The sequence below is a fragment of the Vombatus ursinus genome, unplaced genomic scaffold, assembly GCF_900497805.2.
Source record: "Vombatus ursinus unplaced genomic scaffold, bare-nosed wombat genome assembly UNPS02014941.1, whole genome shotgun sequence".
In the NCBI taxonomy this organism is placed as follows: Eukaryota; Metazoa; Chordata; class Mammalia; order Diprotodontia; family Vombatidae; genus Vombatus; species Vombatus ursinus.
The window spans coordinates 406,516-419,053 of NW_020954719.1; the positions used below are offsets into that span (position 1 = coordinate 406,516).

General features: G+C 34.0%; 1 protein-coding gene across 1 annotated transcript in view; it reads left to right on the forward strand.

Moving 5' to 3' along the window:
- Nucleotides 1-12,538, forward strand: part of PKP2 (plakophilin 2) — a 124,723-nt gene that overhangs the window by 47,621 nt on the left and 64,564 nt on the right. Inside the window, exons 4-5 of the mRNA XM_027844445.1 lie at nucleotides 6,136-6,271; nucleotides 8,325-8,532. Of these exons, the coding sequence (XP_027700246.1) occupies nucleotides 6,136-6,271; nucleotides 8,325-8,532 (344 nt within the window). The remainder of the gene's footprint in view (nucleotides 1-6,135; nucleotides 6,272-8,324; nucleotides 8,533-12,538) is intronic.

Genomic DNA, 12,538 nt, shown 5'->3' on the forward strand with positions numbered 1-12,538 from the left:
CAAATCGCTGCTTTTACTCCACCATCTTGGCTCCACCCTCCCCCATATTTGATTGGTTCTTCATGTGTTATGGAGTCATTAGCATCTACCTTCCTGATTCTGCTTTTTGAGTAATTGTTTTCTTCAGTAGCTTTTTGTGCATCTTTTTTCCATTTTTTGTGCTTCTTTACCAAGCTGTTGACTCTTTTTTCATGATTGTCTGCATCACTCTCATTTCTTTTTCCCAATTTTTCTTCTACCTCTCTTATTTGATTTTTAAAATCCCCTTAGAACTCTTTCAGAAGTTCTTTTTGAGCCTGAAACCAATTCATATTCCTCTTGGAGGCTTCATGTATAGGCATTTTTTCGTTTTCACTAGTCACTAACTACTAGGTAACAAATTGACATCCTGTAGATTTAGGACATACAGATCATTGAATCATAGATTTAGATTCAGAACTAGAAGAAACATTTGAAATTATCCAATCCAAATTATATTAGAGATAAGGAATTTGAGGCCCAGAGAGATATCCAGGGGAGACAAATTATAGATTTAGAATTGGAAAGCACTGTAGAGATCACATTATCCTGCCAAGAGGTGTTGAGGACTTCAACTTGGGTGGCAGCCATGACAGTAGAGATAAAAAGATAGATATGAAAGATTTTGTGAAGACAAAAGGATAAGACATGAATGGGGAGGCTGAGGAAGCCATACTAATCTTAGGGACCAGAATAGAATAACCTGACACAAGGGTTATACTTATACCCGCAAGGATACAGTTATCAAACACAGTCAAAAATACCTGCTACTAGGCCTGGTGAGTTTCTGCTGGTCTCCCTTCTTGTCTGTGAAGATGCATTCATGTCTTTAGCTTTTGCAGCCCACACATGGTAAAGACTCTGCCAAACCTAAAAAAGTACCAAAGTCCTCCTTCATGAGCCTTTGAGACTGCCAAGTGCTATTTCATTATTGCAAAACCCTTTATTGTAATTGGATCAAAGAAAATGCATTTAGAATTTGAGAGTTGGTAAAGAACTTGGAAAGTATCTTCTCCAAATCTCCACTCTAACATATGTGACATGTGGTCATTCACCCTTTCTTTGAAGACTTCCAAAGAAGGGGAACTTATCACTTCTAGAAGCAATCTAATCCACTTGAGTGGTTGTAATTGTCAGGAAAAATTTTCATGACGTCAAACCTAAATTTGCTTCCTTAAAATTTCTACCCATCCCTTGTGTTTTGTCCTTTGGGCCAAACAGAACAAATCTGCTAACATTCTAATAAGGGAAGAAGAAACAAGTGTCTCTTCAGAACCTTATTGTCTTCAAAGAGTATAGAGAAAGTAAAATAAGAAAAACAAATCTCGGGTGGATTTGTTCTCTTACATATGGGTTTGAAGAGAGAAAAGAAAAGAGATAATAAAAGGATAAATACATTAGTGTAAAAAGGAGGAAGAAGGAATAAATTTTACTATTTCTCATAGTTAGAGTGCTTTTGAAGATGAAGATTCAAACATGGAGGAAGGAGTTGAAGAAGTGGGCATCAGATGAACATCACTTATCTAGAATGGATCTTAAATGGATAAAGGATTGAACACCCATCCCCATAAGAGTTTGGTGTGGAAATACATCAGAATCAACAGGAAAATAAGCAGGGAAAAGGAGAGAGATGATTAAGAGGGAGGATAATTCTGTAGAAGTAAGCACCTTAAATTCCCTCTGACAACTGAAAAATGGATGAACAAATTATGGTTTATGATTATATCTTAATTGCTCCATTAGAAATGAGAGAGAGACAGAGAGAGAGAAATGGGAAAATAGGATGAAGGGAAATACAAAGTTAGTAATCATGACTGTGAATGTGAATGGGACAAACCCATAAAACAGAAGCAGATAGTGAGTGGATTAAAAACCAGAATCTAACAAGATGTTGCTTACAAAAAACACTAGAAACTGTGAGACACAGACAAAGTAAAAGCAATGGTCTAGAACAGAATCTATTATGCTTCAGCCGAAGTTAAAAGAGAAAAAAGCAATTGTAGCAATCACAATCTCAAACAAAGCAAAAACAAAAATAGACCTAATAAAAGAGACAAGCAGGGAAACTACGTTTTGTTAAATTACTGTAGATAATCAAACCAATATAAATACAGATCATACATGCACCAAATGGCATACCATCCAAATTCTTAAAGGAAAAATTAAATGAGTTACAGGAGTAAATAGATAGCAAAACTATACTAGTAGGGGACCTCAACTTTCCTCTCTCAGAACTAGATAACCATAAAATAAATAAGAAAGAAGTTAAGGAGATGGATAGATTTTTTTAAAAGTTAGATATGATAGGCCTCTGGAAAAAAAATTGAATGGTAATAGAAAGAAGCATAACTTTTTCTCAGCTGTACATGACACTTTCACAAAAACTATGTCTCACTAAGAAATAGGGGAGGGGAACCTGTGACCTCAAGGCCGCACTTGAGGACCTAGAGGGCCACATGTAGCCTCAAGGCCCCAGATTTCCCACCCCTGTTTAGGGATAAAAACCTCAGAATCATATGCAGAAAAGCAGAAATATTAAGTGCATCCTTTTCTGACCATAATGTAATAAAAATTATGTTCAATAAAGGATCATGAAAAAGATTAAAAATTAATTAGAAACTAAATAATCTAATCCTATAGAAGGAGTGGATGAAAGAACAAATCACAGGAAAAAATCAGTAATTTCACTAAAGAGAATGATAATAATGAGACAGTATACCAATATTTATGAGATGCAGTCAAAGCAATACTGAAGGAATAATTTATATTTCTAAACTCTTTCATCAATAAAATAGGAAAAGATCAATGAATTGGGCAAGCAATTAAAAAAAACTAGAAGAAAAAATTTAAAATTCCCAATTAAACATAAAATTGGTTATCCTGACAATCGAAGGAGAGATTAATAAAATTAAAAGTAAGGAAATTGTTGAACTAAAACTTGGAGCTGCTTTTATTTTAAAAAAAAAAATAGATAACCATTGGTTAACTTGATTTACAAAAAAAAAACAAAAACAAATTACCAGTATCAAAAATGAAGTGTGAATTCACCATCAATGAAGATGAAATTAAAGCAGTTAAGACCTCTTTTGCTCAAAAAAATCTGATTTGAGTGAATGTTTGAATATTACAAAAATATAAATTTGCCCAGATTAACAGTAGATGAAATAGAATATTTAAATAATCCTACCTTAGGAAAAGAAGTTGAACAAGCCATCAATGATCTCTGTAAGAAAAATCCCTAGGATTCACAAGTGAAATCTACCGAACACTTAAAGAACTATTAATTCCAATAATATATAAACTATTTGGGAAACTAGGTAAAGAACCAGTAAGAAAATTCTTTTTGCAACACAAATATAGTGCTGATACTTAAACCAGGAAGGGCAAAAACACTGAAAGAAAACTATAGACCAGTTTACCTAGTGGATATTTATGCAAAAATTTTAAATGAAACACTAACAAAGAGACTCCAGCAATATATCACAAAGATCATACATTTTAACCAGGTGGGATTTATAGCAGGAATTCAGGGATGGTTCTATACTGAGGAAACTATAAGCATAATTGATCATGTAAATAACAAAAACAACACAACTCATATGATTATCTCAATAGATGGATAAAATGTATTTTGACAAAATACAACACTCATTCCTATTAAAAACACTAAAAAGCATGGGAATATTTAAATGGAGCTCTCCTTAAAATGATAAGTAATATCTATCTAAAACCATCAGCAAGCATTATCTATAATGAGAATAAGCTAGAAGCCTTTCCAGTGAGATCAGAGGTGAAGCAAGGATGCGATTATCACCGCTATTATTCAATATTGTACTTAAAATGCTATTTATAGCAATAAGAGCAGAAAAAGAAATCGAAGGAATTAGAATAGGTAATGAGGAAACAAAACCATCACTCTTTGCAGATATGATGATATACTTAGAGAATCCTAGAGAATCAACTAAAAAAGTTGAAATAATGAACTTTAGCAAAGTTGCAGGATATAAAATAGTTCACATAAATCAGAATTTCTAATATGAGCAACAAAGTCAAGCAAAAAAAGAAATTCCATTTAAAATAACTGCAGACAATATAAAATACTCAAGAGAACATCTGCCAAGACACATGTTGTTTCAGTGAACATCCCTTTCACGAAGGGGAAGCAGACTGGACAGTAACAATGAACTGATTCACACACCCAAGGCCATTTTGGTATGGGAATCTGCCATTTTTCGATTAATTTATCTGTGGAGTTGATGATTCCCCCCCCCCATGACAAAGTTTAATAAATTATTCCAAGACTGAATATATATTAAAAAGTTAGCTTTAATTAGTGGGAAGGCACTCAAATTCTTCCATTTTTAAACTGAATTTGAGGTACTTTCATTTAGTGTGGGAACATTTTAATAGAGGCAAATAATTTGAATGCAAAAACCTCAGTGATTTTAGAGGGGGAAAAGCAAAAATGCTTCAGGCAACTTGGACATTTCACTATCAGATGTCAATGGGCATTCTAAATGAGAAGATTCCTATTAACAAAATGTGATTCTATTTAAATGCAAGTAAAATTTTAAAAGATTCCAATTTGGACCAACCCCCTCATTTTGCATTAGAGGAAAACGAAGTTCAAAGAAATGAAGTGATTTGCCCAGGATTCCACAGCAGTTAAGATTTGTTGAGAAAACAATCTAGAATCTTCCTTCAGGAATGTATTTAAAAACAAAATGAATGGTATTTTGTCTGAAATGATTTAGATCCAACTCTATCTGAAGCCTGAGAATGAGTCTAGATTAATTGTTAAGGACCTTTTAGAGTCTATGACCCTAAACTGACATAAATTATAGTTCCTCTTAAGGTAACACTAGAAAAAGAAATTCAATGCCTCTCTGTTCCAGATTGCTAACAATCCATCTCTCATATTTATATATTTTCTCAACTTATTCCTCCTTCTCTCCACCTACTATTCTCCCTGGCTTCCTCTAAGTCCCACCTAAGATCCCAGCTTCTACAAGAAGCATTTTCCAACCCCTCTTAATGCTAGGGCCTTTTCTCTGTAAATTACTTCCTATTTATCTTGCACATATCTTCTCTGTACATATTTGCCTCTTCCATTACACAGTGAACTCCTGAAGGTCAGGAACTGTCTTTTGCCTTTTTTTGTATTCCCAGCAATAAGCACAGTGCCTGATACATAGTAAACGTTTAATAAATGTTTATTTACTGATTCATTGACTTATTTATTAAAGAAAAAAATTTCTATGGGGAGAGAGTCCAAGTGTGCTTTTGCTGACAAGCCAAGCAGTAATAGATTATAGCAGGTTGTCTTTTTTTTTTTTTTTTTAATTTTAAAGACGCGGCAATTACTCCTCAGCGGATGTTGTCTTTTTTTTTTTTTAATTTTAAAGACGTGGCAATTACTCCTCAGCAGTTCAGTATTAATATTTGTGATTTATTCTTGTAATTATGGTATGACTTGTCTTAAGCCAATTTTTCTGGCTTTCACAATGTTTTACACTCCATATCCAGTATATTTACATATGCCAGTGATACTTCTTTCACATAGGAGAGTGATACTTATATGATATCTATGCATAGGTCTGTTACCTACTGGTTCTTGAGGAGACACTATGAGTCCACCAAGTATCTGACCTTGCAACATTTTTCTGATTTTTTTTATTTTGCAAGCAGACAATAATTGTTCATATAGGTTTTGAAGTTGAAAGTACAGTCTAAAATTTATTAATAATACCTAATATTTATATAGTGTTTACTATGTGCCAGTCACCTTGCTAAGCAGTTTACAATTATTGCCTCATTTGATCCTCACAACAAGTTTGGGAGGTGGGTGCTATTATTATTTTACAGATGAGGAAACTGAGGCAAACATGTTAAGTGACTTGCCCAAAATTACACCACTAGTAAGTGTCTGAGGCCAGATTTGAAATCAAGTCTTCCTGATTCCAGGCCTGCCCTCTCTATCCACTCTGCCACCTACCTCCTATTTCTTTTCTACATAACTTTCCGTAAATTTGTGAACTTAAAACAAATATGCAAAATATGCCCCCAAAAAGTCTTGTATTTTACTGAACTCTAAGTTATTACATTTTCCATGTCTAGCCATGAAGATGTAGAGATGACTCTGGAATATGCGGTAAACATGCTGGATTCAGACAGCACACTAGCATCTAGGATTCAAGCTGCAGCCACTTTTATCCAACATGAATGTTTCCAGAAGTCAGAAGCACGAAAAAGGGTAAGGCACTAACTTAACTGTATTGGGTTGGATGTTCAAACACTGCACGAAAATTAGATATTTTTATTTTAAAATTCAAAATAAGTATGTATTTATTTGAAGTCTTCACTGATTCTTTGCTATACCACATAATCACAGAACTGTCTTTTGGAAAGAATTTGTAAGGGTACTAGCTTTATTTTGAAATGCCCTCACTTTACTTGTACAAGAGTTTCTTTGTACAAGTTTCTTTGTACAATCAAACTTAAGAAAATCACTTCTTATGCCCAAAGGGCTATACAACTGTGCATACCCTTGGCTCAGCAATACCACTACTAGGTCTGTATCCCAAAGAAAAATGAAAAGGATCTGTATGTTATTGTTAAATCCATATTGCATTATGTGGAATGGGTGTTTAAAAAAAAAGCTAATGCAATCTTAGGTGGCATTACTAGCAGAATATTATTAGAGGCGGTGTAACAGTTCTTCTGTAATCTGGATTAAGTGGCTCCACTACATATTCTTATTATTTAACCTCAACTGGAACAGCCCTCACTGCTACATACTAAAACTTTTATACTTTATTTGGCTCTGTTCCATTCCCTTCAGTGATTGTTCCAAAGCTTTTCTTCTCTCTTCAAGTTCCCAATAATACCACATTCTTCTCAGAAGTAAACTCAGAACTAATAGACTACTTATGGAAATAAACCAGAATACCAACAAAAGATTGATATTTCCAACATCAAAAGAAAAACAAATCTGATATTAATATAAATCTAACAGGAGAGAAGCCACCAGAGCCCATGCAACTTTACTTTAAGAAATTTGCCCAACCACCCCCTCTTGGCATAGGATCTATCTCCATCCCTAAGCTATATGCTTTATATGTTATGTATAACCTAATATACAAGAACAAGTTATCAAGCTGGCTTTATTCTTTTCTATTTCTAAAAAGTCAGTGGTCTCAGAATCCAAGTTGAATTAGTTACAGTTTTTTCTACCCCCAAACCTTCTCTGACCTTTCTCTATTTCTTACCTTCTTGATATTCTCCCTAACTTACACTACTTTCTAAAAAAATCAAGAAATGGCATTTTAAAACTACAAAATTATTTTAAGTCCAAATGTTTCTATGTAGACAAAGCTAATTTATATAAATATTTGTAAATAATTATGTAGTTGATTACACAAATAACTGGCAAATAGGACTAACACAGCAAATTATTTCTTTCTTGAATTTCTATTTATTTTGCAATTATAACACTTTTCCTGGAATAAAAATTTGTGTAACTTGATACTTCACCAAGAATTTTTAACTATTTTGATCTCCTCTATTGACCTCTCCCTCCTCTGAGTTCCTTTCATACTTGCCTTCTGTATCACTGAATCTGTAACCACACAATGTCTTCCATTTTTCTCTAATTATTTCAAGTGTCTTAGTATTGTCTCTCCAAACAGATTATAAGCTCTGAGGGGAAGAGACCAAACTAGGTGGAGTAGTGGATGGAGCACTGTACAGAAGTCTGGAAGACCCTAATTCAAATCCTATCTCCAACACAAACTGGGTGACCCTGAACAAGTCATTTAACTTTTCTGAGCCTTGTTTCCTCATGTGTAAAATGAAGCTCATGGTACTACCTATCTTACACGATTGTTGTGAGGATCAAATGAAATAATATATGTTTGCATTTTGCAAATCTTAAAGTTAATATAAATGTTAGCTACTGTTGTTATATTGTGTCACTTAATATACATATAAATAGGTTGGGGTTTTTTTGGGGGAGTGGGGTTTGCTTTTTGGTGAGGCGATTGGGGTTAAGTGACCTGCCCAGGGTCACACAGCTAGTAAGTGTTAAGTGCCTGAGGCTGGGTTTGAACTTGGGTCTTCCTGACTCCAAGGCCAGAGCTCTATTCACTCCGCCACCTAGCTGCCCCCACATAAATAGCTTTTGATTGATGTTTTAAACCCACAAAATAACAAAGAACAAAATCTGAGGTCATTACATGATAGGCCTCTATACCAAAGCAAAGTCACAAGGTAATTAAACATGATGGAATGTGGATTTCCTCCTTCAGGTTAATGAACTTCGGGGCATACCCAAGCTTCTACAGCTCCTAAAAGTACAGAATGAGGATATACAGAGGGCAGCGTGTGGCGCCTTAAGAAATTTGGCATTTGAAGACAATGACAACAAGATGGAAATAGCTGAACTGAATGGGATTCCTCGATTGCTCCAGGTCCTGAAGCAAACCAGAGACTTGGAGACTAAAAAGCAGATAACAGGTAATGGTTTCTAAATGAATATATAAGGCCACAACAATATATAAGGACACACCACCCAGATATACTATGACATATGTTTTCCCTAAGTCTTCTGAGGCAAATAATGGAAGATAATTTTTTTTTAAGCTTTTATTGAGTATTTGATTTTTCCCCAGTTAGATATAAAAACAATTTTTAACATTCATCTTTAAAACTGAGTTCCAAATGATAGAAGGTAATTCTAAAGGGACATTGTTATTCATTCCCTTTCTTTGCCAGACTTGGGGAGAATCTTTTAAATTTTCAGTTTAAACTTTTAAAATAAAAACTTTACTAATCTGTGATTTAAAAGCCATGAAGAAAATTTTTGTCAAGGTTTGCTGCAAGGAAAATAAGTCTGTAAACACTCAGGTTACATGAAAATTTAGTTTTTAAATGGATAGATGGTATTACCTCAAGTGGCTAAGCATTGTGGCTTAGCAGAAACCATGATGTATTCTCTCTTTTTTTGACTCAAGTTAGATCTCTTTAGTTAGAGTTGAAGAGTTGAGCACTTCACATCTTGAAACTGGTATCAATCCATATGGATAATTCAGTTTTGTGTTAGTGTTTTTTACTCTCATCCCCTAAATTACTTCAATTCTCTCCTTCATTTTGCCTATATAAAAGCAGGATTTGAACAAAACACAATGTCTTTTCTTCCAAATGGATAAGGAAAATAAAATTCCATCAGGCAGGACAAAGATCTAGTCTGTAAGGTGATGGATGAGGGCAGGCCCTTAGGGGATATAATTTGTCTAACTGGATGTTGTCTCTTTCACATGAGACCACAAGGAGTGAATGAAGGGGTTGTGATTCACTGATCTTACCAACTTACCTATCTGTCCTCCCAGGCCTTTCAGTTCTTGGTATTGTTGGCATCTATGCCAGAAGGCATAGGGTACTGATTCCCTATTGCCTCTGAAATCAAATGCAAACTTTTCTGTTTGGCATTTTAAGACCTTTACAAATTTATGATGGCACAGTGTGGTTAGAGTCCTGGAGTCCGGAAGATCTGAGTTCAAATGTGGCCTCAAACACTTAGTAGCTGTGTGACCCTAGGTAAAATCATTTAATCTCTGTCTGCCTCAGTTTCTTCAACTACAAAATAGAGATCTTAATAACACCTACCCTAAGGGTTGTTGTAAAGATTAAATGAAAGAATGTGTAAAGTGCTGAGCACAGTTACTGGAACTTTTTTGTTATTGTTCAGTTATGTACAACTCTTCATGACCCTATGACCCAAATATATAGATAGATGTGTATGTGTGTGTGTGAGTGTGTGTGTATACACACATATGTATATGTGCATGTATGTGTATATACACATATGTAGATATAGATGATGTAGATGATGTGTGTGTGTGTGTGTATTTATCTAGATAGATAAGATGTGTGTGTGTCCATGTTGTTGCCCCAATAGAATATAAGCCATTTGAAGGCAAAGACTATTTTTGTCTTTGTATCCCCAATGTCTAGTGTGGTACCTGGCATAATCATAGATGCTCAATAAAGTTGCACTATATTTCTTCCAATTACCATCATAGGAGGTAAAGAGTATTCCTACCTCCACCTCCGAGCACATGTACACACTCTCATTTAGAGTAGCTTAAAAGAGGGGACAGTATCCTCTTTTGAAGATTATGAAAAGAAAGTCAACCAATTAGAAAAGGAGATCCAGAATTTTAAGAAAGAAAATGACTCCTTGATAAATAGAATTGGGCGAGAAGAAGCCAGTGAAGTTATAAGAGATCAAGAAATAATAAAACAAAATATAAAGAATGAAAAAATAGAAGAGAATGTGAAACATCTCATAAGAAAAACAACTGATCTAGAGAAGAGATTAAGAAGAGAAAACATAAGAATAATTGGATTACCTGAAAGCTATGATCAGAAAAAGAATCTTGACACAATAATATAAAAAATAATTAAGGAATATTGCCCTGAAGCTTGGCTTCTAATGATTAGAAGAGGGGAAAGTAGAAATAGAAAAAAATCCACCAATCACCACCTGAAAGAGCTCCTATGAGGAAAACCCACAGGAATATTATAGTCAAATTCTGAAATCCCCAGCTCAAGAATAAAATATTATGAGCAACAAGAAAAAAATTTTTAAATATGGCACTGTCACAATTAGAATCACACAAAACCTAGCAGCAGTGACACTAAAAGACCATAGGTCTTGGAACACTATATATCAAAGGGCAAAAGAACTAGGGTTGCGGCCGAAGATATCATACCCAGCAATGCTAAGCATAATTCTGAATAAAAAAAAAATGGACATTTAATGAATTGTCAGACTTTCAGGACTTTGTTCAAAAAAAAAGTGAACTTACTAGAAGATTTGACATACAAGAGCCAAGAGAAACATAAGGTACACACCAAAGACCAATAACAAGGGACTCAATAAGGATGTAAAATATATGTCTAAGATTGTTATTAGCAATTGGGTAGTTTATAAGAAAGATTGGGGTAGACCTGAGCATGATATGACTTCAAAAAGTAAAAACATTCAGAAACAGATAAAAAGAGTAATTATCTTATACAAATGAGGTGTGAGAGGAAGAACTGATACAGAGGAATTAGATGGGGGAGGAGGGCTGTTAGTTCTGGAAACCTACTCTCATCAGGAATGGGTTCAAGAGGGAACAGTACATATACATCTGGAAGAGTATAAAAGTCTTCTAAATTTCAGAAAGAAATAATACTAAGGAGATAGGGAGGGGGAGAGGATAAGGGAGAGATCTTTAGAGGGGAGGGTGAGGGAATAAGTTAAAGGGGAAGATAGAAGGGTGTTTTGATTTATGGGAATGGAAGGATAAGGGAGGGATCATTGTGGGAGTAGGTTAAGTAATGTGGAGGCAAAGTAGTGGGTAAAAGTAAAGTGGAAGAGTCAGGAAGGATAAACATAAAACATAAAAATAAAGATTAGGAGTAGAATCTGATAGGGAAAGTATATATTATGTATCTATGTATGTATATGTATATATGTATACATTTATGTATATATCTATATCTATATCTAACTATATCTAAGCTTAATTGTAGCCTCTGAGGTAGGGAGAGGGGGGGAACAGGGGGAAAAAAAATAAAAAGTGTATAGCAGAGAACAAAAGAAAACCTACAAGGAAGCAAAGAAAAGATGGATAGCTCTCAACACAATGCATAGTATTTAATATATATGCTTTCTTGAAGTGGAAATTTATTGCTATATATTTTGAATCCTCTCATGTTCTGCTATGTACATGACTTTTTTTCTTTTCTTATTTTATATTTAAGCTTTAATATTTAAGTTTATAATGTTTATTTTTCTTTTCTTATGTATTTAAATCTAAATTTTAAAAAAAGGAAAAAAATAGTTGGATAACTAATTGTAAACACTGGCAGTGGCAGTTAGACATTTTTACTATCATTTATAGTAGGAACTAGAGGAGTGGAAAGAGAAGGGGAATACCAAAGATTTATGTTTGGGCCTTTCCCCATTCTATTTAAATTCTATGATTTAATGCTTTGTATAAAAAGAAATCTAACTGGTGATTCTCTGAGAACACAATATATAAAATTTATATTCAGATTTGGATTTTTCTGCCAACACATCATGATAATATTATACACACGATAATGATTATATATTTATTATATGTGACATACATTATCATATAAATACATATGTGTATATGTGTGTATATCTTTGTCATACTTTTTTCTGTCTTCAGACATTACAAGTGACTTCTGCTGATTGAAGCATAAATTCAACAAATATGTTTACTGTTCTTGTCCAAAATACCATAGAGGATTGTGAAATAACTGATATTAAAAGATTCAGACCTCAAATTTCATAAATGAAAAATAAGGTTTCTGAATGTAGTATTTGTAGAAAATCTCCTAATAACTTGGTCTTCTATTTCAACTACATATCTATGACTAACAACTGTTGATTTTGAATACAATGATTTAAGCATTTTATCTTATAGTGTATAGACCTAAG